We start from the raw sequence: 27,868 nt of genomic DNA, 5'->3' as shown, positions 1-27,868 counted from the left end.
GGCTGTGGAAAGTCTGTTGTGCTTCGTACATTCAAGAAGAGATTGGAGAAGATGAACAAGCGAGTATTCGTAATTGCACCCACGAACCTTGCTGCGCTAAATGTAGGGGGCATCACGACATAGGGTTATGCTTGCTGGGCCCCGAAGACCAACACGAAATCTGTCAATACACTACTAGAGGAGATGGAAGATAAGATGAACGGAGAGGGGGAGGGATTCACGTGCAAGTTCACAGAGACTGATGTCCTTGTCATCGATGAAGTCAGCATGATGGAGAGCAACTTCTTCGAACGCCTCAACTACGTGATGAAGCGTGCTAGAAACAGCACTGCAGCGTTTGGTGGCGTACAGATGGTTGTCACAGGAGATGTATGTTGACAGGCCCACCTCAGTGAGATCACCCGCTAACGACTGTAGTTTTGTCAGCTCCCACCAGTCAAGCCCTTCGAACGTTGTTACCGGTGCGGATTCGAGCTTAAGCCCAACCGAAAATTCAACCCTAGCGAATATCAGTGTGATTGGTGTAACAGGATGTTCCTCGATGTCAAGAAATTTGCTTTCTTTAGCAATGCATGGAAGGTACATAGATCCCGCCCTCACTAGCTCGATTGTCACTCTGACACGAACAGGAATGCGATTTTGAATGTATTCACCTGACGCAAATCTTTCGACAAGATGATCCAAACTTCCAGGCTATCCTCCAGCACATCAGACTTAGTAAGAGCCTTTGCCCTTTATGAGTCCAGACCTATGCATCATTGGGGCTTGTTTAGACACGCACAGAAACGTTGCTAACGACAACTAGATGGATTTCAACTTACCAACGACATGCGGGCCACTTTGCTTGAACCCCGTTCAGGAACGGATGGAGCCATCGAGTTGTTTTCCCATAATGATGATGTCAGAGACGCCAACGACGAAAAGATTGCAACCCTACCGGGCGAGGCCATAAAGCTCACAGCAAAGGACCGGCTACAGCTTAGTGATGATGACAGAGATAACGAACACTTACAATGGCTCAGAAAACGGCCGAAAGGGTGCATAGTAAGTGAGAAGTTCTTTCCAAACAACATCCGCTGACGGCCACGCAGGGTGATGATGCTCATCGCTACGAACAATTCGTGACGTTCAAGCAAGACATGCGCGTCTTGCTGCTCAAGAACCTCTCCCCAGGCCAGGGTCTCGTCAACGGATCACAGGGTCTGATAGTTGACTTCGAGAAATACGATGGCACGAAGTTAACAAAGAAGGCGCTAGGGTTGGGTGGTCCCCATGCGCGCTTATGTGAAGTTGAGATCGAGGACTTTTGCCGAAGGAACCGTGTTCAAGTGTGGCCAATTGTCGAATTTGACAATGGCCAGCGCAGAACTATATACCCCGATTGTTTGGTTACCGAATTCGGATCCGGTGAAGGAAGCAGCCGCCTTTCGCGAGCACAGCTCCCACTGATGGCTGGCTACGCCATGACCATCCACAAAGCCCAGGTATGTCACTGAGAGTCCTGAAATCTCACATGCGTTCTAACACGTCTTCAAGGGTATGACACTTGATCGCGTCAAGGTGAATTTGAGAAGGGCCTTTGAAGAGGCAATGGTATATGTGGCTCGTAGGTGCTCCCTTAGAAGATATTTCAGCCTGCAGCACAACGCTAAAATTTCCGAACAGTCAGCCGAGCGAGGATGCTCGAACGTCTTGAAGTCGCCGCACTTCCTGAGAAGAAATTGAACCTGCTGGATGCACAGGTCAAGCAGTTTTACCAAAGCATCACGAGCGCCTAGATACTAGGAATCTTGGTCCTGACATTGATACCCGCATATCATCGATGGCTGTTGTTGGGAACCCTGCTGTCTTCGGCGTTTGGGGTATGGTATCTTGGAGTTCGTCTTTCTGACAGACTGGCATGCATGTTTCGTTTCATTATATCAGTCCTAGGTAGAGATAGCGACATTGCCGCCATTACTATCGTGCACGTGTCTTGTACAATACTTCCCATCATCGCATGTCTTCCCCATCTACATCCCCCACCCTATCCAACCTCTCATTCTTCTTCGCACTCCCCTCCAACCCCGCCAAAATCGCCTTGTCCTCCCCCGGTATCCGCATATCAAACGTCTCCCTCACAACCGCATACTCATAATACCCACACCTAGCAATCGGCTCCGTCTTCCTTACATCGATCTTGCCGTCCGTCAAAACGCGCTCATCGATGTGCACACCAACCACCTTCCCAATCACCACATCCGCCGAGCCCATAGGCGGATTCCCAGGAAGGCGTAGGGTGGTGTAGTACTCGCACTCAAACTTCACCGGACTCCTCTTAACCATCGGCACCATCATCTCCCTCCTCCCTTCCTTCCCATCCCCACCACTTCCCCCAACAACAACCCCACTCACCCTACTATCCTCCTTCTCCACGCCCGCCATCTCAAACTCATCAACCCCATACTCTTCCTGCACTGCACTTCTATTCACTTCCTCCCTCAATTCATACGTCGCTAGATTCCACACAAACTTCCCTGTAGCTTCGACGTTGCGGACGGTATCTTTCTGGCTGTTGCTGGGTGTTTGGTTTGCGCTGAACATGACGTAAGGGGGGTCGAAGGTTAGGTTGTTGAATTGCGAGTAGGGGGCTAGGTTTGCAGCGCCGGTTGGGGAGAGGGTGGATATCCAACCTATGGGGCGGGGGAGGACGCATGCCTAATGGGTGTTAGTCTCTTTATTTAGTTGACAATTAGGGATTTTTGGATGTATCCGGAAAGACTCGTAGATATGCATACTTTGAATGGATCGTACGGTAAACCGTGGTCTTCTTTTCCAGGTTGATAGAACATCGTGCCGGCAAGAGCTACGTCATGCAAAATGCCATTTAGCACTTTCTTTCAAATACGGTCGAACTTGTGATGATCGTTGTACCACGACAACATCTCCAGATAGTTCTTATATCCTTCTTCAAAGCCAAATCCGTCATGCGGGTCGTTACCCGTTTGCCGCCAACGGGTAGACTGCGGGGAACCATCGTCACCTCCAGATCGGCAAACCTAGGCGGCATGGACTAGGACCCTGAGGCTCTTCACCCCCACTACTTCCGACGCCATGACTTGCTGTAGTATAGTTTCCTTTCAACAAAATTGCCACATTGAGATATGAACTGTAAATCATCGACGGTGTACCTACAAAACTTCCTTTAGTCGCCTGCCTACCTCAGCCTCTTAACACACCAACACCACAAACCCTAACACCATAAACCCTAACACCATAAACCCTAACACCACAACCCAAAATGCCGCCAGAAACCATCCTAATAACAGGCGCATCCTCCGGTCTCGGTCTCGCATTCGTTCAATACTATGCCTCCCTACCAACACCGCCAATCATAATAGCCATAGACAACCAAGAATTCCCTCTCCCCGCCCACCAACAAAACACCATCTCCTTCCACAGACTCGATATAACCTCTACTGAAGGACTCAAAGAATTCGCTTCAAACATCTTAAACACACCGATATCCCTTATTATCCACTGCGCCGGCATCAGAGGACTCGTTCCGGAAATCGTCGCCCAACAGAAACAGGGCGACAAAGATGTCGCCGCGACCGAGACGCTAGAGGCCATGGACCATGCGACTATGATGCGGACGTTTGAGATCAACACTTGGGGCACGCTTAACACTGTTAGAACGTTCTTTCAGAACCTCGAACTCTCTGCTGCTCAATCCGCATCGAAACCTAAAGTTGTCATCTTATCTTCTCGAATGGGCTCCATATCCGCGAACACGGCGGGCGGCGGGTACGCGTACCGAGCCAGTAAAGCGGCGCTCAACGCCGTGGTAAAAAGTCTGGTTATCGATATACCTGATGTGCAATTTTTGATGCTGCATCCTGGAAGAGTAGAAACGGGGTTAGTGGAGTGGAAAGAAGAAGGGGCGATTGGGGTCGAGGAGAGCGTGAAGGACTGTATGAGGGTTTTGGAAAAGATGGATGAAGAAGGGTGGGAGAGTGGGAGGTTGGTCGATCGTTTCGGGGTGACCATTCCTTGGTAGGATGGCGGTGGGAATCCGTCGAGGGAGGTGGAGGGGGATGGAGGGGAATGCGAGAGAAGAGGTGAGGAAAGATGATATATTTTCGCACGTATATGTCCGCGCCTATCTGGCATTGTATTTTGAAATAAAATCGCTGAACCTCTGATCTCCCGCCTTTGCTCATCTATCCGTACATTCTCTCCCGCCTCAGATGTTCTTCCATAACGCCATAATATGCATGATTGAGATCGAACCACTCTTGTTCAACCAACGAGCTAAGACATCAGCCGCGTGCTCGATTTGTGCTGATGGACACAACTCAAGCCACAGCCGAAGCAGTGACGGTGGTGTAGTTAGTAACGCCATCCATCGTTGTGCCTATAGGCTTCGTAGATGACGCCCCAGGAGTCTGTACGGTGGTGTAGTTGGTAATGCCTCCGATCCTTGTACCTGTAGGCTTGGCAGATGTAGGAGTCGCTGACGGATCGTAACCGCTGTAGTACTTGCCACCAGTCGTTGTGCCCACAGGCTTGGTAGATGTCGCCGATGATGCTTCGAATACTGGAGCCGCCTCGGATGCCGTCAATAAGAGACGTTTGTTGTGGAAGGTGATGAGAGTCGTGGAGGATTCTGAAGGGTCATATGGACTCATGTTCTTACCGCCAGTCAGAGTGGCAGGCAGTGTCATAACCTTCGTTGACGTAATGACCGCTGTTACGGTAACTACCGCAGGAGCTGCCTCTGGGGCCACCTGCGAGGCACGCTGGCCATAGAGAATCTCAAAAGTCGTCGGAGCTGTAGGGGACGCCGATGGATCATATGGACCTTCGTTCTTACCGCCAGTCAGAGTCGCCGGTAGAGTCATGATCTTGGTTGAGGTGATAACGGTAGTCACTACTACTGGAAGGGGAGATTGTTCTCCAGCCATCGCTGAGAGCGGCTCTGCTTGAGAGGAGGTGAGGGACGCTTGAGGCAAAGAAGGTGGGAGGCAGTTGTCCTGGTAGCCAGCACCAGCGCCGTTTTGATAAACTCTCACCGAGTTGATGAGATAGTACACTTCATTGAACTTGTCGGGGTTGGTCGCAACGAAGTGAGTGCAAGATTCGTCGTGAGTCTCCGCTGCGCAGTGTGTGTAGCCAGACCAGGCATTGCCTCCAGCCATGGAGCCGCAAAAGGTAATGTTGATGATCTGTCCTATGTTAGTAGGCACTCGCATCCACGAGATCGAATGTACTTACGATCTTCATCTTCTTGAACGTATTGCGAATGTCGCAACCATCCCCAACGAAGTTCATCACAGGCTTGCCCCATGTGTTGGGGTCAGGATTCGCGCTATCCCAACCCGATGGCTCGTGACCCCGAGGAAAGAACCATGCCTTGATGCCATCTTCCTCGACTTGGGCTGCCCAGACACCGCCTCGGTTATCGTTGAAGGGTTGGCCGAACGAGCCCTCGGGGCCATTGACGCCGCAGTCGCGATGTTCCATGCATTCGAGGCCTGGGCGCGTCTCGCCTGATCCGCCATTGTCTCGCATCTTGCATGGCGTGTGACCGGTATGGAGGCTGAGCGAGTTCTGCGAGTTCATGGAGACACCCTCGATGATGTCGAACTCGGAGTACCATTCCTCTTGATGACCTGTGTCGTGGAGCAGCCAGCTGCACGTGGTTAGCCGATGTACATGTCTGACGTGCCACACAAACGATGATGAGCACAAGAGAGGATGCGAGAGTCAGTACTAACTCGAAAGTCCGAGAAGGTGAGGGATAGTTGGGAAGTGAGACTTACAAAGCAGGCCACATGCCACATCCACTGGGCAGGTGCTCAAAGTCGGCAATGAAGAGTCCGTTGTCAAACGTCTGCACTCCTTCTAGTCGGACGCTCTTGCGGCCATAGCCTTCACCGGGCTCTTGCGGAGGGAGTACTTGAGTTGTATCGACTCCTAGATGTACCTTGCCGTCGTCGATGCGAGCAAGTCCAAGTGAAGTTGCCTCTTCCTTGGAGACGTAGAGAGCCATGCCTTGGGTGAACTGGTCCCAGCCGTTGTAGAAACGGAAGGAGCCATTGTCGAAGAAGTTGCTCGCGTTGTATTCCGCCTTGAGCTCATAGCCTGTGGTGAGGCAGAGCACTGAGGCAGCGACGAGGAGGGTGCGTAAGATAGCCATGGTTGATACTTGACTGTAAAGCTAGGGAAATGATAGGAAGTGGAGTTAGGAAGTGATGAGGAAGCTCGACGCAGAGAGGTTTGAATCATATAGTGGGTGCCCGTGCCCATACCGTCCCGCCCCGCTTGTAGTGAGAGAAGGAGGGAGGAAGGAGCGACCGGCAACCCACCCCATGGCGGTGAGCAGAGTGAGAGAAACCGTGCTGAGGTATATAGCCTGTGTCTATTACATTGCGGCATCAAGCAATAATAATCCATGCTGCTTGAATGATGAAGGGGCTCACACTATGCAGCTCGCAGTCTGTGATGGGTATAAGTATACAGTAGGTGAGGAAAGACGGCATCGTGCCGTGGAGTCAAAGCCAGCATGCGAATGTCGCTCCTGAAGCTAATGACTGGCTCTTACAGAGGCGTATATGACTGTTAGATGTTACTGCGAACATACTGCAGCTGAGCAGCCAAGAACGCCACCAACTAGAACCCGCCTCTGAGTCAACGCAGTTGTAGTAGCAAAGAAGCGCGTGCTCGATACATATGCGCACTGAACGGGGAGTGTGACCTGGAGCCACTTGCGAAACGACAGAGCATACCAGCATCATGCTTCATCACCCACCGTCTTTTCTACATCGCCCTCGCGGACATCAGTCAACGTGCCCTGGTCTTCCTCTCTTGACCGCGCGCCTGAGATCTTGCTAGCAGTCTCCAGTCCTCTTTCAACATCCTGCACTAGCCCATCCAACGCGTTGAAGATGTCGCCTTGCTGTTCTCTCGCCTCAGTCAGCCTGTCCTGCCCAACTTCACCCTTGCCTTTGCCCTTGCTCTTCCTCGGTATGTCGATGCCTTGTATGCGCAGCATGTATCCTTGATCCGGCGAGTCCTCATCGAACGAGGGAGCTATCCGTACATCCGTATCGGTGATTTGCCACTCTGACGAAAGCGACTGCGCATCTACGACTGTACGCCCGTCTGCGCCGACATCGATTATGAGGTAATGCTCCTTGACGCCCGGTATGGGTGGGGGCAGCGGTGACTCGACTGGTGAGTCTTGTTCGTCCCCTTCTTCGCTCCCTTGATTGCGTCGTCTCTCCCCTCCACCCGGTGCATCATGCGGGAGGTACTTTGTATCATCCAGCCCCAGGCCTCGCATCGATGCAGCAGTTATGATGGTCGGGTCGTCGTCGGCAAAGACATAGTGTGTATACGGGTGGTAGTGCTCGCCCGACGTCGTGTCTTCGATCAGGGTGAAGAAGGGTCGGAAATTCGGCGGTGGTAGCAGCGGTTGCTCGTCACTAGGCTCAGGGTAGGGTATGTCGTCCTCATCCTCGTCTTCTGGCGCATCGCCAGGGTGCTGTTGCTCGGGGAGCTCGTCGTCGGGAGGGTCTTCGGCGCGCTCTATTGACTTTGATCGTGGGGAAATCGATGCGCGACGATCTGAACGGTACTCTGTAGTGTTAGGGTAGCTAGACATGTTGTGGGAGTTGATGGAAGACTGGAGTTAACGGAGTTCGGGAGCTCTAGTAAGGTGCATGATCGATAAGGGACGTGGTCCATGCACACTACCTCATCAACCGCAAGGCAGCAAGTCAGTTACGGAATGCCGTGAAAGGCCCCTAGCTCAAAGGCTAAAGTATGTAATGCAGTCCTTAGGGTATCATCCAAATCAAAACGCCGATAGTAACATCTGTGTGCAAGCCAAGGTATGGAAGCGCCGCTTTCCCAGCTTCCATCATATGCCTGCAGATCGAGGTGACGACAAGCTTCTCAACGAGTTGCCGTAATCGATCGCGTGATCCGAAAGCTACAGCGGGCTTGTATCGGGTTCTTGGGTCGGTGCCGGGGTTTCGGTGGCTGTCGGCGCGTCTTGACTCTTCGACTTGAAAGCTGGATGTACAAGTTAGCTGAAGATCTGGTAGGTCGCTTGCGTACATACGTTGTCGGCACATGGGACACTTCTCTAGAGAGCTCTCTTGCTTCAACCAGGAGAAGATGCAGTGCTGAGACGTGTTAGTCTTTATGGCCCAGTGTGACCTCGTGGGTATGGAGGCGTACCATGTGGAACGAATGGTTGCACTCTCCCAATACTATCTCACGTTAGTCTAGACCCAGCATCGTCATGGTCAGACATACATAGCGGACACTCATCGCCAGGAAACTTGCACTTGGAGCAAGTGCTGTCGTAAGGGTTGCGACAGATACCGCAGACATCGTCGTCCGGCATATCCCAGCGCCAGGCGGCGACGGCATTCCACTCACGTATAGTGACTTTCATCGTATCTTTCGCCGCTTGGAAGGTAGAATTCAAGGTTGGCGCGTAGTTTGGGCGGAAAACAAGATCAACAGCACCAAAACATGCCGAGGCGGCAGTTTACGGCGGTGAGGGGCGGCGATTGCGCGTTAATTCCGCAGGGGTCTGAGCTCAAGCTGGAGCTCCATGCTGCAGAGCGACTAGCACGCACCACAAATACACAATCACGCAATTTCTGTTATACAGACACGCCGTGCTATGGTGCATCTATCATGGCCATCTGATAGAGGCTACGCGACCGATTGCTGTCATTAGTCAATATAGGGGGCAAGGAGATCAGACCCTCTTCAGGTTTGCTGCAGTTCCCCGCACTAACGCTGAAGCTCGATGCGGACCCTCTACTCTGCACGAGGATTGTAGATTAGGGAAGCTTCACCTCGCCGTCTAGCTCCATAAATCTTCGTTCCTTCTTCCTTCCTCGCCGACCAAACAACACCTTCTCATTCCATCGTAGCCATCAGACAAATTCCAAAATGTTCGTCTCACGCTTCCGCTGCTCTTTACGTCCGCTCTCTTCTATCCCCTCCATCAGCTTCCCCATAGCTGTAAGCAGCAGAAGGACAATGTCTTCTCAACCCGCCTTCTCCTCTTATCTCGTCACGCCATCTGAGCTCAACTCGGCATTGAAGCACAATGCCAGCAAACTTTCCACAGAACCCCGCATTGTCCCACTTTGCGCTTCTTGGTTCTTGCCCAACGACGGTCGCAATGGCTACGATACCTTTCTTGCACAGCGCATTCCGCGCGCACGCTTCTTCGACCTCGATGCCGTCAAAGACATCCATTCGCCGTACCCGCACATGTTACCCACTCCCGAAGATTTCGCAATCGCCATGAGACATCTTGGTATACGACGGGAAGATAGCGTCGTTGTCTATGATACAAAGGAATTGGGCATCTTCTCTGCGCCGAGAGTGGGCTGGACTTTGCAGGTCTTTGGTCATCCGAAGGTGCATGTGCTGAACAACTTCCGCAAGTGGGTTGAGGATGGCTTTCCAACGGAGAGTGGAGAGCCAAAGGACGTCGAGCCGACTGAGTATGCGGTGCCAAAGTTGGAAGAGGAGAGAGTCGTCGCTTTTGAAGAAGTGAAGGACATTGCGAAGGAATTGGGCAAGGAAGGCGCAGACGAAGTGCAGATACTGGATGCCCGTAGTCTTGGGAGATGGAAGGGCGTTGACCCAGAGCCCAGAGAAGGTATCTACTACCCAACAAGATGCAATCACGGCAGAGCATCATACTGACTACACCAGGGCTTTCCTCAGGACATATTCCCTACTCCACCTCCGTCCCCATCACAGACCTCCTCGACCCGAACGACAAGACCCTCCTTCCTGCCTCCGAACTCCAAGCCATCTTCAAGTCGAAAGGCGTAGATCCGTCCAAGCCAATCATAAACAGCTGTGGAACTGGTGTTACGGCAGCAATCATTGATGCTGCGTTGTCGGAAGCTGGATTTCCCACAGAGCAGAGACGGTTATACGACGGCAGTTGGACCGAGTGGGCACAGCGCGTGAAGCCAGGTGAAGGTCTCATCCGCAAGACGGAGTAAAATGCCGCCTGGAGCGCGAGGTTGGTCATGGCTATGAGACATTTCCTTGCAAAGTTGATACCCATTTCACTTTCATGTATGTAGTTTGTACCAACGAATATATGATGCTTTTCCGCCTTTATGACCATGATGAAGAATAGAAGTGCATATTAAAAGTACAAATGTCGTATCCAACGATCATCAACAAATGGGGTATATGCAGACACCTAGATGGCTCAGCCAAAAGACTACCATGTCCACGAATGGAAACGCGCAAAAGGCGGACGGTTCTCAACAAAAGAAAAGAAGTGAGTGATACGCGTCATAGGAACTGTGGTATAGCATGGTGCGCATGCTGCGATGGAAGTTGTGTGTGCTGTAATATAGGGAACTGCGTGTGCCGTGGTAGGGGATACTCCGAATGTGGTGATGTAAACTGTGGTAGATGATACCCCGGATGCTGCGGTATGGGTTGTTGCATGTACCACTGTGGAGAAAACGCAGGAGCGGCAGCAGGAGAGAAACTATCCCTTTGCCAATGGAAAACACCATGGCCGTCTAGACCACTCCTCATAGCTTGAAATGGTCAGCTCATCCTTCTAATTGGAGAGAGGAGGCACCTACCGGCGGCCATGCGATCATAATCGGAAGGCTCATGACGTGGGCCATCATGCCATGCCATGGTTCAAATGGCCGTCTTAACGAAGCATAAAGAATGGAAGACAATAAGGATAATGCTATATGGCTGAATGAAAATGACCAATGAGGGTAGGTTGGTACGATGCGTGGGGTGGCGCGATGATGAAAAGTCGCGCTTCGTAAGGGCCCGACGCGCCAAATCGCGAGGCTGGCTGTCGCGCTAGCTCATTTCAGCATAGCTCCCGCACGAGATCATGTGGGGTACGTACCTGGGTATATGTGCGATACTGAAAGGGACTTAATGCTAGCGATATGATAGTAGTGTAAATAGTGTCATTGGTACTATTGCTGGCTCGAGTTGATGATCCTTCAACGTTGCTTTGCAACGAACGCGTCTCTGCAACTGGCAATCCTATTCCTCCCCAGCACTCAAAGCCGCTTCTGAAACCCCCCGACTACTACTCTGCCCCGTCCTCGCCCTCTTGCTAACCTTCCCAGCCTTCGCCCTCCCATTCCCAAGCCAGCCCTGCTTCGCCGTAATAGGCCGTAAGAACCCATCAATATGCACACCACCAACCGTCCGTTCTTCATTGTCCGAGTCATTAGTTCTAGGGTCGTAGCCGTGTACTCGCATGCAATGCTCGACGACGCGGTAGGCCAACGGGGCGTCTTCCTCGTGCCTCCAGCAATCTGCGTGCGGGCAACGCAGTGTGCCGATTTGGAAGAAGGGTCGTTTGGGTGGCGGAGGCTGTGAGATCGAGGGGATGGTCGGAGGCGGTATGGTCAGAGGTGTGTAGGATATGGGTTCGGGGGCGGCTTTTGTTGCGAGGGCTTCGTGGAAGGGCATGAAAGACATGCCCTCGCCAAACAGAGTTGCGCAGCGCTGGGCTGTACGTGCGATAGCTCCTTCGTTCCAGCCTTGCACTGCTGCTAGTCCAAGCACTTCACTCCAGTCCAAAAGCCCTTCCCGTAGTATCCCTTCTTCTCCGGAACTATCGCTATCGCCCATGCTGCTTGAGGATCTGCGGCGCTTCCGTTCGCGAGGGATCTTGTTAGACTGTTCCCAGTCAGATCCTCCGCTTGAGATGTCATCGTCATTGGCGGGCTCTCTTTCATCTGTTGCCTTTCTGGCGGCTTTTGTCTTTTGTCGTACTGTGCGATCAACCTCTCTAGACGTTGCGCGCGAAGGTGGTCGAGTGCTAGATCTGCGGCCTGTCGCACTCTTCGATCGGGCTCTCGATGTAGACCTTGATCTCGGACCGCTCGACTCGGCACCTGAAGTGTATTCGCTCATAGAAGAATCGCCTAGCTCTCCACGACCAAAGTGATTGACGCGCGTTCGGCGGATGGCTAGCGCCAGCTTGTCTAGCTTCCTCATCATGTTCTGTATTGTCGGCTGGAGAAGTCGCTGTGCCCTAGCGTCGTCTGCTAACAAAGTCGGCTCCACGAGTATCTCTATGCGAGGTTTTCTGCCACGTTTCTTTCCAGTCGTCTGATCGCGTTCGGTATCATTGCCGTCCTCGACGTCGTCCATCCTGGCTTGTGCCCTGGGCTTGTTGTTCAGTTTCGCAGTATCGGCGCTTTGTGATCGAGATCTGCTTCGCGAAGCTGATATGTGGTCTCCAGCGTCGGAGTCAGACAAGGGCGTTTCGCGTGAGTTCCACTTCTCTTTAGCCAGCCGCAAGAAAACAGCTAGGAGTTCCTCTCGCAGCTCATCTCCTGCATCTTCGGTGTTTGCACTTCCAATAGTCCATTCGTCCACATGGTTGCTCGGAGGCTCTTCGTCTGGAGGGATTGGCCATGCCGTCCACTCTTTGGAAGGCACAACCGCCGTCTGCGTAAATCCTGCCGCATCCACGTATTCTAGATCCTGCCCAGTCTTGAGCCAGTTGTCCCTACTCTGCCAGTTCTTGAACTTCGCCGTGTCTTCTGGCGCTCGTCGTAACCGGCGCTTGAGCGCATACGCGTTGTACAGATGTACTGCAAGATCTGTCTCTTGCAGCTGATCGAGGGAGTCGGCTATCTGGCGATCCGCTTCTGTGTAGCTCTGCCATGTTTGGGGCGGTCCGTCAAAGCGATTCGGGCGCGCCGGTACCTCGTCGTCGTCGTCCTCTTCCTCGGACTCGTCGCGTGCCGACTCGCTATCGGTATCCAGGTCATCGTTTACGTCTAAAGAAATCGGGATAGCGGGAGTGTGTGCTTCTTGCACGTTGCGCGGGTCCGGGATCTCCTCGACTGACGGTGACGAGCGCGCCGATGAAGACGATGAGGTTGTAGATTCGTAGGAGGAGGGCGGTGGCGGAGCGCTACCACCAAACAACGACATCTTCGTTGCGGTAGATGTCGAAGCGGGCTTGTGGTTGTCTTGGCGTCGACATTTGCGTTATGCGATGCAGCAGTTGTGGGAGTGTGGAGGCGCGCTCAAATTTTGGTGGGGTTCCAAGGTTCTCGAGAACGACGCGCCGTCACGTTGTCGTTACCATTATCCCTGGTTCACAATCTGCTACCCATCTGGGCAGCATCATACCACCAATTTCTCATCTAAAGCCATCTTGCTAGTCCCCAACTTGATTTTGGGATTTCCATCTACATGTTGAAATTGCTTCAGGCGGTCGCTGCAATGACATCTTAGTGCCGGCATTTGTTAGGTCTTACACCCTCGAACATGGAAAGCAGGATCTAGGCACACTCGGATGACTACAGAGAGCGACCGTGAAGCGATCGTCATCTTACACGGCGTCTCGGTAGCTTGGCTTTATCTTCGCGCTGTGATGTACCGGCACATTACACTTGTGATCTGTTGATGCACGTGCCATCGCTGGCAACTGCCCAGGTGGGCGTGGGCGTCAGCGAGGCTACCTTATTAACCCTCTCTTTTGCCGTAGCCTCCAACGATCCATCAACACCACGAATCCACTTTCACAGCCACCTTTGGCTTGGCCACGCGTTAGATGCGTCCCAAAATGAGGTTTGGGCGTCATACTTTCAGGAGGCCATCAGTCGGCATACATCAAGCTTTGCGCTTACGTATCAGAACAAGCTACATTCTGCAACTATCATTGGTGGATGCTATCCAGGAAACTCATCAATGCTCTATATCGGATCTCTGCGGAGGCTTCATGAATCACGGGACAGGAGCCTTCGCAGAAAGTCAATTGCGCACGAAACATCGAGAACGAACTCTCTCACAGACATAGTGTAAGCAAAAAAGGTGCCGACTTCCGCATGGCTGCACAAAGACTGAGGTGTACCTCTCTCTGTTTCCTCACCAATCGTCAATGCTCCAAGTGCTCCAAGAATTTCAAGGAGAACCCAGGTAGTGCCGAGAGCCTCAACGGCCCATGAACACGTCCTAAGCGCGGACGAACGCCCCGAACGCGGCGCTTTGAGCGTGGTCAGCCTCAGCCTCAACATCAGTACAGTATCTCCACCAGCAGTGAGCTAGCGGCGAAATTTATCAGGGTGTCGACTCCGATCCGGGGAAGTGGTCCTGAGCCAACACCACATGGTGATCAACGGCGTGGCAGGACGCCCAAGCTGGCGCACCGATACTAAGCAATATCACCACAAACCATGAATCTCATGGAGGCTTCTGGGTAACGCCATGTAGCCGTCGAACGCCTCGTTCTTCTCCAACGTCCGGCTCACATGATTTTAGGTCAAGCCGACGACTAGTAGGCTATACGAAATCCTAGTACTCCTTTGTTGTGCTTCGGATTGCAGTAGCTCTACAGCGCCCATCAGCACTACAGCACACACCCTGGACTTTTTCCCTTGTAAATGGAATCTTGACGCCCCATTGAAAGCTAGTAGCGATGCTTGTCGTCGATTCTTCCGAATGCGCGGTTCTACTTTGATTACACCTCGATCCACACAGTAGGACCGAACTGGAAGAGCCATCGCACATACATCGGCCTTGCTTGTGGCAATATAAATATAATAGGTCTGGTATGCCAGACGATCACCAACCACAGTCGCTCTTTTAGCTTTCATATTCTCTTGCAAGACTAATTCAATCATGCGTTCATTCGTTTCAATCACCGCCGCGGCGGTGGTCGCCCTTCCTTTCGCTATGGCAGCGCCCAGGTCGTCCAAGATGGAGGCCAGGTACTACAACCCGGAGCAGGTTATTGACACTGATGTTGTCATTATCGGAGGTGGAGGTATGGGTGCTTACTCTGCCATCCAGCTCAAGGACATGGGAAAGAGGGTCGTGGTTGTTGAGAGCTCGCACCGCCTTGGAGGTCACACCGAAACCTACATGGACCTCGAGACTGGATTCCCCATCGACATGGGAGTCAAGCTGTACCATGACGAACCTTTGGTGCACCAGTGGTTCGCACGCTTCAACCTCACTCTGGGCCCAGCAAGCCCTTTCCCTACCGGCCCAACCCAGCAGGTTGACTTCAGGACTGGTCAGGTGTTGCAGGGCCTCCCTCCTGCCAACCAAACCGCCTTGGCTGTTGCTCTGGCGAAGTACGGCGCCGTCCTCGCACAGTACCCTCAACTTGAGGGTGGCTTCTACCTCCCCGACCCCGTCCCCGAGGACCTCTACATGCCGTTCGGCCAGTTCGTCCAGAAGTACGACATCGCAGATGCAGTGCAAACCATCTTCGGTCTCACCTCCGCCTTTGGTGACATCCTCGAGCTTCCTGCCATCCAGCAGATCCGCACCATGTCTCTCGGTCTCCTGAAGACTATGCAGAGCTTCAAGACCAGCTCGGTGATGAACAACAGCATGCTCTTCGAGGCACTCACTGCCGAGCTGCTTGCCTCCAACTCTGTACTCCTTTCCTCCAGGGTCCGCAAGACCGCACGCGTGAGCAAGGTCGACGGCGGCGTCAAGGTCCTCGTCGATACCCCCAAGGGCCAGCGTCTCATCCAAGCCAAGAAGATCCTCATGGCCATTCCCCCCACGCCCGAGAACCTCACCCCATTCGATCCCAGCGGCGATGAGATGAAGATCTTCAGCCAGTTCACTTCTGTCGGCTACTACACCGCCATCATCAGGCACGCCGCTCCTACCAACGTCACCCTCAACAACCTCGCACTTGACAAGCCATACGCGCTGCCACCTATGCCCGCCATCTACAACGTCTTCCCCACCGTCAACCCTACACTCAACCAGGTCTTCTACGGCACCAAGGTCGGTCAGCACCTCAGCGACGAGGAGGCCCAGGCCGCTATCCTTGCGGACCTCAAGCGCTTCCACGCTATGAACAACATGACCGGTCCCGAGCCCGAAATCGTCGCTTTCAGCAACCACAGCCCCTACAACATGATGGTCGGTGGCGAGGCTACCAAGAACGGCTTCTACAAGGACTTGTACGCTCTGCAGAGCAAGCGCAACACTTTCTGGACTGGTGCTGCGTGGAGGGCGCATGATAGCTCCAGCAGCTGGGCTTACACTAGCAGGAGTGTGCTGCCGGCGCTTGTCGCTAGCCTGTAGGTTTGCAAGCGGTGGTGGTGGATCATTTGGGTTAATTGATAACGGAGCGGTCGCTCCCTTGAACGGTCAATGGCGATGTCTTCCTTGGTACCTATGCTGTTTTACGATACTTTCCATACTTGTATTAGTAGATGACAATAATCGAACGCCATTGTCCGCACTCGTCGAAGATTTTGCTAGTCTTGATGATAGCCTTGTTAAGCCCATGAAGACCAAGCATCTGTCCGTGCCTCCACGTTGACTGAGGGACAATCTGGACACCATAGACCTCGGGAGCCTACAATGACGTTAGCTTACCTAATTTAAACATTTTTGTCTTGATGTAGTCTGCAGACCTGTTCATTTTTGCTCTTGTACGAGGCGCCTCAGAGTCGATGGTGAGCGTTGGCTAGCTCACTTCTCAACCTTGGTTCGCAGCAAACATGCACATTTACTAGATTTTTCATTACATACTGCCGCTTATGTCTACATAGATGAGAGAATGTAAGAATCTGCACACACGCTCATACTCTAGCACCTCTAGCACCTCTAGACCCTTCCTTAACACATCTCACCGTCTTGAAACTCCTGCACTCTACGATGATATCTCAGCCACCTGCTAAACGTGTCCGATTTGGAGGCGCACATACTCTCTCGACGCCCGTCCGCTTCCTCATACTCTCAGATACGCATGGTGCTGAACTACCGGAAAACCTCCCGCCATGCGATGTACTCCTACACTGTGGCGATCTGACAGAAGATGGCACCCCGGAAAGCGTCTCTGCGGCCCTCCAGACGTTGGGCAAAGTCAAAGCCAAGCTGAAGCTCGTCATCGCTGGTAACCACGAGATCTCGCTCGACAAGTCATACTGGCTCTCCCAGGGTGAAACGGAGACTGATTCAGAGCGGGCAGAGGCGCTTGTGAGCTCAGATGCAAGTTCCGAAGCCAGCCTGAATGGCATCACCTTCCTAAGAGAAGGCACACATACCTTCACGCTAGCATGCGGCGCGACATTCAAAGTATATGCCTCACCATACACGCCTCTCTACGGCGCATCAGCATTCCAGTACCCGTCGAATGAAGATCGCTTCAATGCCTCAGGCACTCCACCGTGGGCGAAGAACGTCGGTACCGAGACCTCGACCATCCCCAACGACGTCGACATCGTGATGACCCACGGCCCCCCAAAATACATCCTAGACACGACTTCTGACGACCAAAGCGCAGGCTGCGAGCACTTGCGCCGCGCCATCGCAAGGGCACAGCCACGACTGCATTGCTTCGGCCACATCCACACGCCGCGTCGCTGGTTCTACCAAGCACACGTGCTGGACTTCACCGGCAGAGGAGGAGCAGAACTAGATGCAGGTAGCGACACTAAAACAATAACCAAAGTCTGGATAGGAACGAACTCAGCGCATAGGAAGGGATACAGAAGCCTGCCACCAGGCCCCGCCCAAAAATTTCGAGAGAACAAACAGCAGACGCTCTGCGTCAACGCGGCGATGGAAGGCACTGAACCCGGCGTTCTCGAACACCCACCCTGGCTCGTTGAGTTAGATTTGCCCGTCCAGAGAGACGAGAGAGAAGTGGAAATGGGAGATGCCGTCGGTGAGGAAACGCATCTCACGTAAGCGCACCTGGGCATGCGAAAAGAGGGATCGCGTATTGGGTTCGGTGATGAGGGAGCGGCGCTGCAGCTCGGCGTCCGCGGGTCCCGGTCAGGCGGGCAGCTGCCGTAATCTGCATCTCGCGGTCGGTGGTTGGGAACTCCGAGTAGTTAGCTTTGCGACAGCATCGCGCAGGGAGTTTCACAGCTTATCGGCGTAGCGCAATGGGTTGAAGTATTAGGCAGGACGCCGTGGACGCCGTACAGGAAGATGAGGCGTACAAATGTAGAGGTTCCGCTGCTTGTGCCTCAGGCTCCACTACACATCCCTTCAGCGAACTCGCAACGGTACTGCCTCCATAGCCATCCATACCTACTAGCAACAAATTCACCATGACTGTCTCATCATCCCTCACACTCTACCGTCCAGGGCCGTCAACCTCCCTAACAACACGCTCGTTTTCCAGCTCCCTCATCTCCTCCCACCTCTTCACCCAACAAACCGGCACAGCAATCCTAACCGAGCTCGCCTATCGCATCCTAATCGACATCATAAACCGCTTTATACACTCCTTCCAGCGCCTCGCCTCCCATAGCCTCGATTCCGCATCCTCCTTCATAGAGCGCAGGCTGCAGGAACGTCGTAATCGGCTAGATGCTGCTACGTCCGGTACTGGGAACGAGGGTCTAAAGATCGTTGAAGAGGTGGGCAAATTGGCGGAAGAGAGGGGTTTTGTTACCTGTCCGTTGACGGGGATGGACATGGGTAAAGAGGAGGGAATGAGGGGGCCGCCGAGGTGGGTGAGGGGTGTTTTGGATGGGATTAATGAGGGGAGTATGAAAGAGAGGGATTTTTGGATTCATACGCATACGGGTTGAAGTCGAGACGTCGATACGCTTCGTTCTTTCTAGGAGTATAGAGATACCCGACGATGCTTCGATGGCTCAGCAACATGCCGCTTCAGCTCGGGAAGCGACAGCTTGCGCAGCAATGGCAGCGTATGCAGCAAGCTCCACAAGCACAGCAACATTGGAAACCCTCAACCGCAACGTATGCCGCAAACTCCAGAAGTGCAGCAACTTCAACGGTCGCAGACCCCACGTATCAAGCAAACACAGCCGGCGTCTCAGCTGAGTCGCCAAGACGAATCGCACCGCTCCTGTCGAGCAAGCTCTGCTCCAGACGATACGCCACCTTGATCCGCTTCTATCTGCCCTTGGATCTGCTCTTGAATGGACGCGCTTCCGCCTTCTTATAGCGACCGTATTCTCCATGCCCGCAATTCGCCTGGTCCCGACACCCAGCGATGAAGGCGTAGCTGTACCTCAGGCCGCGGGATAGCAAACCAACACATCAGAGTGCCACATCACAAAGCCTCCCTTAACTCTAGGGCGGCGCTCTGAAGTATACAGGCTCTGTCTAGCAGCTTCTGACTGACCGCCGGTGCCAATCAGGCGCTCGGGATCTGGTACAAGGACAGCGTAGGCCACAAGATCATATATTCTCGCTGTCAACACATTTGCTGTCCATGGCGCTCTGCTTCTCCCACATATTCTACGACTACCAATATGATATTTTTCTCAATTCACATCTGTGTTCCTACGTTATCCTCATTGCCTGCTTGTCTTCCTAGATGTGAAATATGGTCTCTCCCTGCCGCACAGGCCCAATTGCGTCTGGCCGGTGTCTCATCTCGTATGCTCGCCCTCCGTCTGCCGAACCAATTCCGCATCTCTGCAGCTGCTTGCCTCGTATATGAGGTGAAAGTAGGCGCCGCGTTTGTATGTTGCACGAAACAGCTTCGACGACATGCTCTTGGTCGGCGCGAGTGAGCAGCAACTATGCAGCGCTGGATTGTGACTTGACTCATCGAAAGCGACTGATACTTGCATCTCTAGCGACTGCTTACGGCACTCAATCTTGTCGCTGCTCATTCTCGACTCGGATCGTGGATGCGTACTGATCTCGTCGGCCGCAAGTGAGTACCGGCGTCGCGGAAGCACTCAGTCACATTCCTGGGCCATGAGTATATCGGCATTGATCCTGCGCATTCAAAAAGTGTTCTGCTCGCCGTCTCGGGCGTGGACGATCAGTCTGGCTCTGCTGTCGTCACTAAAGACTCACCCATCGAGCACGGCAAGCTCAACTCCTTCTAAGCAATTTCTAACTTCGCTGAGCTTGCTCTGAGGCGCTCATGGCTCACATAACACAACGAGAAGCATCTAGGAAGCATCTTAGAAGCATTCTCCGAGCGGATGCCACAGCTTTCGCTCTCGAAAGCTCGCCACGTACTTTCACGGTTGCTATATCAATAGGCTGGCCTTGATACGTCTTGCGCACTGAGCACGCTGTCTTCAAGATTTGCTACAAGAACAGCGCATCATCACTTTCCAATCTCGAGTTTGGATGTTCTCGCGTATCTTCACGTTCGCTCAGTCAGTCGATACCTGTGTACTATCGCACTGCCCGTCAAGCACACCCTCACTGGCTTCATACATGTCAGCAAACCCATTACATTACTCAGTCTCTGCTTGACCTGCTGGAATTTCGCGTTCTCGTTACCTGATGAGGCCGCACGGGCCACTCCACCTCGCGTATTTTGACTTGGTGGTTTCTCACTCCCGCCTGGCAACGCCCGCGCGGCTTTCCACCGCCAACGAAGCCCTTCTATACCCGCCTTCACCTGGTGTTTCCGACCTTCCTGTCGCCGGCAGAACACCGACCGGAGCAACAGCGCCGGCTCCTAGCGCCTGTCTGTGCGCGGGCTCTTGGCAGGCACATATAAACCCCATTTCCCCCCTCCGACCTACACTCTTTTACCGCAAACCCCACAATCTTTTACCCCAACTCGAAGAATTCCAACTTCCTAACACTCATTTCCTCAACAAGCTTTCTTCCTTCACTCACTTCGACCATGGCTCAACACTTCATCATTACTTTGGATCACTTCCACTTTGTCACATGACATCATACCTTCACTCACTTATGTCGACCACTTCCAACCTTACTGAGCTTCACTCTTCCTCAATCAACATCACTGCTCAAAAATCTTCACACCTTACTTGGTCATCAACACTTCATCCAACCTTGGTCCAACATTACATCCATCGATGATCAACCTTCCTTCACCATGAGCCATGGTCATCCTTCCAACATCCTCCTTCGCCATTGAACATAGTAAGTATCTTCCTGGCTTCTTCTTTATTCAGTCTTCTAACCTTTTTCGGCTTGCTGTCGCCTTCTACCACACTCACTTCGCTTCGGATCGCTCCAACCTTCGCTCAACATCGTCGCCAACCTCCTCAAAGCCCTACACTCTAGGCCACGATCGAGCTCTTCAGCATCCACCTCAAGCCCTCTTCAGGCCAGCATAGCATGTTCACAACACCCTGGGTCGCACGAAAGTCAAGTTGTTTGGATGGATTGGATACTTTGGTGGAGGAAACATACTGGTGGGAAGTGCAGGGTACAATGGTCAAAGACAGTAAGAGACGGACATTACAGATCTCGATGGGATCTCGCTTTGAGCCTACAAGGCTTGCTTCGGCAAGGCCCCATGGCTGGTGGACATGATCTGGAGGAGACTTCATTCTCACATCAAGGTGCTGGAGGACAGACAGTCTATGGTGCTTCGGTACTAAGCTGGGCCTACCTTGGAGATTTGAAGTTCTTCGCCAGTTTGAGCTTGCTCGCCCAGATCATTCCCCTGCACACTTCTCGATGGCGGCTCTTAGGAGTTTGGATCAATTCGAGAAATGCAGCATGCGAAAGGTATGAGAGACTTGAGGTGAGAGTGCCTGCAGTCGGTGGTCGATGTTTGGATTGGGTTTTAGATTAGCTTTGAGGTTTTGGACATTGGTTTGCTGATGGCTGGTGGATATGGGCTTCATCTGGTGGTCGCTTCTTGGTTGGACTTTGGTTGGATACTGGGTTGGACTTCTTCTCAAGGATACTTCAAGGTTTCGCCTCAGTATCAATGAATCCATCAAACTTCACTTTACTTCTTCTTTGACTTGACTTGACTTCTTCTTTGCTTTACTTGCTTCTTTCTTAACTTGAGTTTTTACCTACCTTCTATATTTGGCTTCTTCCTCAACTTGCTTTAGTCGAACATTTTGCTCCTTCTCTGCCTCGAGGTCTTGACATAGCTCTTACTTCACTTGCTTCTCTCTTAGACTTTTAACTTGCAACAAACAAACTTAATAACTTAGACTTCTTGCAACTTTCTATCTGCTCGCAGTGCATACACTACTACACATCTTGAACAAGTCTCTATCTCCACAACACCCTCTCTCCCCACTCTAAACATGCCTCCTTCTCGCCCACTTATTCAAGAACTCTCTTCCCTCGATCCTCCAAACATCCTCCTCAACATAACTCCCATTATACCCTTTCCCCTGCGCCTGAAGAACAAGATCCAGCCCCCTTCCACTCTTACCCTCATCATACCGCGGCCACCTGGGCAGAGCCTCACTATTTGGATCACCCTTCGCAACAAACCTGATCCACTGCGCACTCACCTGCTCGGCTAGCTTCTTGTACTCCTCCCAAGGGCCATAGAAGTTAGGATTAGCAAAGACAAAAGCCACCTCAGTGAAGTGCGCGACGCCCTTGTAAGCGCGCGGATTGCCGCCTTCGCTGGCGGTGTTACTGTTTTGCCAGGGGAGCGTGTTGAACCGGTATATGTACGTAGGCGAGTACTTGGAGTAAGCGCGGGCGTCGGCCAGGCGGGTCGCGTGGTAGAAGACGTCGCCCATGATGGCGGCGATGCGCTTGTACTGAAGTCCTTGTTCGGCGAAGAGCTCGACGCCGGTGTTGAGCGGGATACCAACGGTGGGGTCGTTGGGGTAGAGTTCCATGATGCGCTTGATGACGGCGTCGGGGAAGTCGAAACCTGTGCTGTTGGTGAGGAAGGCGTATAGGTCTTCGTCGGTGTTGATGACGCCGCCGGCTGGCGCGTTGTCGGTGCCTTCGTCCGAGTTGGTGCCGTAGAGATGGGGGATATGTGCGAAGCGGCCCGAGGCGAGGAGCTCGGTGGGGTAGGCGGGGATGATGTCGCCGTCGACGATGGGGTACCAGCCGGGGCCTTGGCTCGGGGCTGCGAGGAGTGGGAACATGGCTTCGTATGGCAGGGTACGTAAACAGGCGAGCGTGTCGACTTCATCTGTGCAGTTTGCCTTGTCGACGATATTGTCATAGATGGGCTGGTACCAGTCTGTGCCATTGTACCATGCCGTCGCTGCAGACCCAGACTCTTGGATGCTGCGGTGAAACAAATTGTCTGTTCGGCCGCCATACGACATGAGTAGCTGGCCTACTGCGAAGCTCCCAGCAGACTCGCCCCAGATAGTCACACTGTCCTTGTCGCCGCCGAATGCTTCAATGTTCTCTGAGATCCAAGCAAGTCCTTTGCGCATGTCTCGAAGCGCAAGGTTCGTCTGGCCGGTACCTTGGATCTCTCGCGAGTACAACATACCCCATCCGCCTTTGCGGTAGTTGATGCTGGCTGCAATGATGGGCTGGCCGATTTCCACGCTTCTTTGAACAATGTATGTCAGGTTGTAGTTCGCAAGCGCACTGGTGCCGACTTGGTAGCTTCCTCCATGGATCCATAGCGCAACAGGCAGCTTTGCGTAGTCGTTGTGTGAGAGACCCGCTGGACGAACGATGTTGATGCTCAAGCAGTCTTCGCTCATGCTGAAGTTGGCAGCCGAGGGATCCGGGCAGCTGTCTCCGTACGATTTGGCAGGGCGCGTGCCATTCCATGTCGTGTTCAACGATTGTGGTATGCGAAAGCGATTCTGACCTCCCGTATCTTGCGCATATGGGATGCCTAAGAAGATGTCTTGATTGAACGAAGGGAGACGTACGCCTTCGTATGTTCCATTCAGCACTGTGACCGTGGGTTCAGTAGCATGTGCTATCGTTGCCAGAAAGAACGTTGTGAGCGCCCCCACTTTCCAAGCTCTTGCAATAGCTGCCATGATGCTGGTGACTACCCGTCGAGATGAATGCGCGAGAAAACGAAAGCGGGGAGAAGCTCTACTTGTATATTGCAGCTGGCAGTGTTCCAAAAGTTAGCAATGATAGGGCGTATCTTAAGAAGCACCGAAAGGACCCTGAATCGTGACGTGATGGCTCTCCCACTCTTGTGGTGGATATGCATGTCCGTGGTGATCGGCAGAGGTGCACCTGCACGTTCGGCTGTGCGCGCCAATCAGGAAGGTAAGTACGGAGCTGCATGTGTAGTCGCACCGACGAGGATGCCGGCACATGTAAGCTGCGACTCTTGCTCGCTATCATACAGCATTATGAGATACTGGAGATGGTGAGAAGCGAGGCGGAGTTCAGCAACATTAATGATGCTGGCCTAGAATAGCTTGGACAAGAAGCTTCTCCTCTTCTTCGCTGGTTCCTTCTCTGGTACACTCGCCATCGTATATGCCGGGGAGAACATTGCTTGTCCAGGAAGTTCTACTGGTACATCGACAACACCATACTCCGGTGTCTTATCCACGGGCGCGATGTCTGGTAAGGCGTTCTGTTGTACAGGGCTGACGTACATCGGCGCCGGCGTACTCGGCACTGAGGTCGGCGACACCGGCATGGCCATGGGTAGTCGAGAAGCACTGACAATGTGTGTCGACTGCGGGTGAAGATATGTTTGCGCTGGCGATGGTTGCGCATGCACATACGGTTGTACCTGCGGCTGATGCCAACGTGGCGCGTTGGCAGTTTGCAATCGTTTGCTTTCAGCGGCCCATAACTCGAAGACTTGATTCATAAGTCGCGTCCATTCCGAAGGGCCTCCCTGGAAATTGTAGTTGACGCGGCGGTCTGTGAAGGCGATGAAGTAGTGCTGCTTGTTGTACGGCGATATGGCGACATACTGGGTTGCATCAGCGTTGTACTCATGTACTCATGTCATCATGGAGGCTTGTTTCCTGAACTCACACTGACGGCACCCGGCGCAGTTTCCATCAAAATCTTGTTCAATCCAGTGTAATAGCCGTTGAAGTTCCAAGCCAGATGTCCATCCGCAAACAGAACGAACCAGGCATCTTTCATCCCAAGGCCAACACAAGTCGGCGTGACCAGCGACTTCTTCACTCTATCCTCGAGACCTGAAGGTATAGCAGCCCATATCGAGCCCTGTCCGGGTGCGCACGCGAAGTAGCTGAACTTCTGGCTAAAGGTGACGAAGCACAAGCTGGCTGCATTCGGGAACGACTTTAGCCACTGCGCGAGATCGGGATAGTTGAGATCAAAGTAGGTCCGTGAGTGGACTGGTTCTGATTAGCTTGGTAGGTGCGATGGGGCTGGCCCGCGCCGTCATCGCCATGCGTTTCATGGTCGCGGAATTTGGGCCGGGGTGCTACTTACAGAGCTTGTCCTCCCCATCTAACGTCTTACACCCGATATACCAAATCGGCTCCGGAGAGTCTCCCTGAGGAGCAAGCGCGAGACAGTAAGGGCTAGCGACTCTCCATGGATTGCTCATGGAGCTCTTGAACAACTGACGAAGCGTCTGCGGTATCTCGTGGCTGCGCCCTGTTAGCCGCGCCTTCCTCACCAGCATGCGCAACTCACAACTTCCATGTTTGGCGACAGTCGAAGAAAAAGCTGTTGCGCGGTCCAAACACGAATGTGATCTCCGGCATCTTGTTGATTATACGATGAAACTGTACATGCGAGGCAGAGAAACGGAGGTGGGCTGCTCATCAGCAGGCGTGCGGCGTACGCCCAAGGACGTGGCGGTGCGTTGGGGGCCGCAATCAGCAGCACCAATTGAACGCGACGTGGAATCATCAATACTGCCGTTCATGTGTTCCGAGTCTCTCGATCTTCAAGCTGCGCATACATGAAACCATCATCTGGGTGTCTAAAATCACAGGAAGCCTAAGTCAGTATCCTCGTAGACATCGCAGATGCTTGTCCATCGTGCCTACCCAACTAGGTAAGCCCGCGGCATGTCATACAACAGCGGCACGCTTTCAAGATGCGACTGTTGCTCATGCGGTATCATTGCCACAGGGACTAATAGTCCAGCGCAGACCGCTCTACGGCATCACAATCTCCAGAAGCGACCTGAAAAGGACGAGCACATGAATAGACTTCTGTCGTGATCATGCCATTTCATTTTCGCATCTAATCGTAGACTGGCCTATCTACCATGCCTTCTCGTTATCCAATCTCGCCCAGCGTCCACCGCTACAAGACGGGTATGAGCCCTAGGGCTATCTCGTTTCGTGGTGTCGCGTCGTCGGTATCGGGCCCTCTAAGCAGCGGTGGTCTTCTCCTTAGGGAGAGGAGTGAAGCGAAGGTAAGGCTTTACGATCTGCAGAGGTAGAAGTACGAAGTCAGTATATGTCTCACATGCACTTCGTACAGTCAGAACTTACCCGGATGTCAGGGAACATAGATTTCGCGTCCTCAGTCTTGACGGCTGGGTGGACGATGACTGCAGAGGGAGAAGTACGAAGTCAGTATATTTCTCACATGCACTTTTTACAGCCAGGGCTCACCATCGTCACCAGGGATCCAGTTAATTGGGGTGGTAATCTTGTGCTTGTCGCCAGTCTGCAGGCTGTCGAGAACGCGGAGAACCTCCGCTGTGTTGCGACCGGTGCTGGCGGGGTATGAGAGGATGAGGCGGATGGTCTTCTTGGGGTCGATGATGAAGACGGAGCGGATGGTGAAGGCAATGCCCTTGCTGTCGACGTTGGTCGCGTCCTGGTGGTCGATCCTGTTTATGTCGTTAGCAGTGTCGCGAGTCGTAAGTCGCAAAGATTCGCTACCCACATGTCGTATGCCAACGCGATCTGGCGGTCCTTGTCGCCAATGATGGGGAACTTGAGCTTGCTGCCGGAGATCTCGTCAATGTCCTTGATCCAGCCATCGTGCGAGTCGACGGTGTTGGCAGAGAGACCGATGAGCTTAGCACCGCGACGGCTGAACTCAGGCTCGAGCTTTGCGAAAGCGCCGAGCTCAGTTGTGCATACTGGGGTGTAGTCCTCGGGGTGTGAGAACAGGATGACCCAGTTGTCGCCGATGAACTCGTGGAAATCGATGGGGCCCTGGGTGGTCTCGGCCTTGAAGTTGGGGGCCTTGCTGCCCAGGCGGAGAGGCTCTGGTCGGTCGCTCATGGTGCCTTCTGCGCCCATGTTAGCTCAGGTCCCAGCGATTTGCGCAAACATGCGGGGTGGCGGGGTAGGCGCAAGCAGCCAACATACCTGGTTGTGTGATTTAGTGTGTGAGTACGGTCGCGGAAGATATCGAGGTATCTTGTAGATGCAAATTGGGATGTTGGAGCGGTATTATGAGGGAGGGAGGAAGTTGAGGGGTCGATGATGCCTTTTTGTCCTCTTGTAAGGCCATACACAACATTGAACGACCAACACTTCCAGCTAGCGTATATTGCGCAATCGTCACCTATCTCACGTGAACTCCACCAGAGCTTTTTCTGCCATTGAATTTGCCCACGTCGTTTGGCCACTGGGCGAATCATCGACGCGACATCTCCGGCGGTATCGCATGCCAATTGTTGCCCCTCCTGCCGAGCATTCGTCGCAACTGGAAGCAGGTAGAAGCCAATGATGTTGTTGTTGGTGATTTCTCAGCGATATCCCTACTTGTCAGAATTCGAATAGGCTCCGAATCCATGTCAGAGCGTTTGCAGACGTTCCAGCGACCGATTTGGCGTTTGCTTGATCCAATCTCTCGGTAGCTTTGTGCATCAAATGCGCGCATTGTCGGTTTGCCGTGTGAGATTGGGTGAGCCATATGCACTTGCGACATTGGGGTACAGCAGCCTCCATTGATATCGAGGCGGGATGTTTGGCTGTGTGTCGCCCAACCGAACGATTGGGGAAGTCGCACTCTTCTAACAAAGTGCGCTTTCACAAACATTAGCACCAGCTGGCAGTGCGGAGGTTACGCGAAACTCTTCTGAGATGGGTAGCTTCATGGCGGCAAGAATTCCGTGACTGCCCGCCTGAACACACACGCCGTTCCCACGCGTCGCGCGAACTCTAATGTCGCGACGTCACGCTTGTGGCAGACACAGCGAGTAGCCACCTGACTACACCTCCATATGTTACACACGCGTCCAACGTCGCTACTCCCTCCTAGTACAGCTTCATATCGGCAACCTCGGCAGGGTCCTCTTTCTTCTCGC

General features: G+C 53.1%; 12 protein-coding genes across 12 annotated transcripts; 4 read left to right on the top strand and 8 right to left on the bottom strand.

Annotated features, from left to right (window-relative positions):
• Positions 1 to 1,992: 1,992 nt before the first annotated feature.
• J4E86_007382 (uncharacterized protein) lies at positions 1,993 to 2,831 on the bottom strand (the record flags this gene model as incomplete). The annotated part of the gene is made up of 2 exons (XM_051447902.1): positions 1,993 to 2,697; positions 2,778 to 2,831. The coding sequence occupies 2 exons, from the start codon at positions 2,829 to 2,831 to the stop codon at positions 1,993 to 1,995; spliced, it is 759 nt and encodes a 252-aa protein (XP_051300840.1).
• A 449-nt stretch (positions 2,832 to 3,280) lies between these two features.
• Positions 3,281 to 4,039, top strand: J4E86_007381 (uncharacterized protein; the record flags this gene model as incomplete). Its single annotated transcript, XM_051447901.1, has 1 exon — positions 3,281 to 4,039. One exon carries the CDS (start codon positions 3,281 to 3,283, stop codon positions 4,037 to 4,039), a length of 759 nt encoding a protein of 252 aa, XP_051300839.1.
• A 298-nt stretch (positions 4,040 to 4,337) lies between these two features.
• J4E86_007380 (uncharacterized protein) lies at positions 4,338 to 6,181 on the bottom strand (the record flags this gene model as incomplete). The annotated part of the gene is made up of 3 exons (XM_051447900.1): positions 4,338 to 5,207; positions 5,257 to 5,674; positions 5,805 to 6,181. 3 exons carry the CDS (start codon positions 6,179 to 6,181, stop codon positions 4,338 to 4,340), a joined length of 1,665 nt encoding a protein of 554 aa, XP_051300838.1.
• Positions 6,182 to 6,775: 594 nt separating this feature from the next.
• J4E86_007379 (uncharacterized protein) lies at positions 6,776 to 7,648 on the bottom strand (the record flags this gene model as incomplete). Its single annotated transcript, XM_051447899.1, has 1 exon — positions 6,776 to 7,648. The coding sequence occupies one exon, from the start codon at positions 7,646 to 7,648 to the stop codon at positions 6,776 to 6,778; it is 873 nt and encodes a 290-aa protein (XP_051300837.1).
• A 330-nt stretch (positions 7,649 to 7,978) lies between these two features.
• Positions 7,979 to 8,449, bottom strand: J4E86_007378 (uncharacterized protein; the record flags this gene model as incomplete). The annotated part of the gene is made up of 4 exons (XM_051447898.1): positions 7,979 to 8,061; positions 8,111 to 8,174; positions 8,230 to 8,261; positions 8,308 to 8,449. 4 exons carry the CDS (start codon positions 8,447 to 8,449, stop codon positions 7,979 to 7,981), a joined length of 321 nt encoding a protein of 106 aa, XP_051300836.1.
• A 509-nt stretch (positions 8,450 to 8,958) lies between these two features.
• On the top strand, positions 8,959 to 10,034 carry J4E86_007377 (uncharacterized protein; the record flags this gene model as incomplete). The annotated part of the gene is made up of 2 exons (XM_051447897.1): positions 8,959 to 9,679; positions 9,736 to 10,034. The coding sequence occupies 2 exons, from the start codon at positions 8,959 to 8,961 to the stop codon at positions 10,032 to 10,034; spliced, it is 1,020 nt and encodes a 339-aa protein (XP_051300835.1).
• Positions 10,035 to 11,064: 1,030 nt separating this feature from the next.
• J4E86_007376 (uncharacterized protein) lies at positions 11,065 to 12,978 on the bottom strand (the record flags this gene model as incomplete). The annotated part of the gene is made up of 1 exon (XM_051447896.1): positions 11,065 to 12,978. The coding sequence occupies one exon, from the start codon at positions 12,976 to 12,978 to the stop codon at positions 11,065 to 11,067; it is 1,914 nt and encodes a 637-aa protein (XP_051300834.1).
• Positions 12,979 to 14,670: 1,692 nt separating this feature from the next.
• J4E86_007375 (uncharacterized protein) lies at positions 14,671 to 16,101 on the top strand (the record flags this gene model as incomplete). Its single annotated transcript, XM_051447895.1, has 1 exon — positions 14,671 to 16,101. The coding sequence occupies one exon, from the start codon at positions 14,671 to 14,673 to the stop codon at positions 16,099 to 16,101; it is 1,431 nt and encodes a 476-aa protein (XP_051300833.1).
• A 579-nt stretch (positions 16,102 to 16,680) lies between these two features.
• On the top strand, positions 16,681 to 17,715 carry J4E86_007374 (uncharacterized protein; the record flags this gene model as incomplete). Its single annotated transcript, XM_051447894.1, has 1 exon — positions 16,681 to 17,715. One exon carries the CDS (start codon positions 16,681 to 16,683, stop codon positions 17,713 to 17,715), a length of 1,035 nt encoding a protein of 344 aa, XP_051300832.1.
• A 4,277-nt stretch (positions 17,716 to 21,992) lies between these two features.
• On the bottom strand, positions 21,993 to 23,675 carry J4E86_007373 (uncharacterized protein; the record flags this gene model as incomplete). The annotated part of the gene is made up of 1 exon (XM_051447893.1): positions 21,993 to 23,675. The coding sequence occupies one exon, from the start codon at positions 23,673 to 23,675 to the stop codon at positions 21,993 to 21,995; it is 1,683 nt and encodes a 560-aa protein (XP_051300831.1).
• A 386-nt stretch (positions 23,676 to 24,061) lies between these two features.
• On the bottom strand, positions 24,062 to 25,352 carry J4E86_007372 (uncharacterized protein; the record flags this gene model as incomplete). Its single annotated transcript, XM_051447892.1, has 4 exons — positions 24,062 to 24,580; positions 24,646 to 24,977; positions 25,075 to 25,235; positions 25,282 to 25,352. 4 exons carry the CDS (start codon positions 25,350 to 25,352, stop codon positions 24,062 to 24,064), a joined length of 1,083 nt encoding a protein of 360 aa, XP_051300830.1.
• Positions 25,353 to 25,969: 617 nt separating this feature from the next.
• On the bottom strand, positions 25,970 to 26,855 carry J4E86_007371 (uncharacterized protein; the record flags this gene model as incomplete). The annotated part of the gene is made up of 4 exons (XM_051447891.1): positions 25,970 to 26,029; positions 26,094 to 26,152; positions 26,217 to 26,437; positions 26,494 to 26,855. The coding sequence occupies 4 exons, from the start codon at positions 26,853 to 26,855 to the stop codon at positions 25,970 to 25,972; spliced, it is 702 nt and encodes a 233-aa protein (XP_051300829.1).
• Between the last annotated feature and the right edge of the window lie 1,013 nt (positions 26,856 to 27,868).

The sequence above is a fragment of the Alternaria arbusti genome, assembly GCF_024043155.1.
Source record: "Alternaria arbusti strain BMP 1465 chromosome Unknown scaffold_10, whole genome shotgun sequence".
Classification (NCBI taxonomy): Eukaryota; Fungi; Ascomycota; class Dothideomycetes; order Pleosporales; family Pleosporaceae; genus Alternaria; species Alternaria arbusti.
The sequence above is the reverse complement of the archived record's forward strand: the minus strand, read 5'-3'. Positions and strand labels throughout refer to the sequence as shown.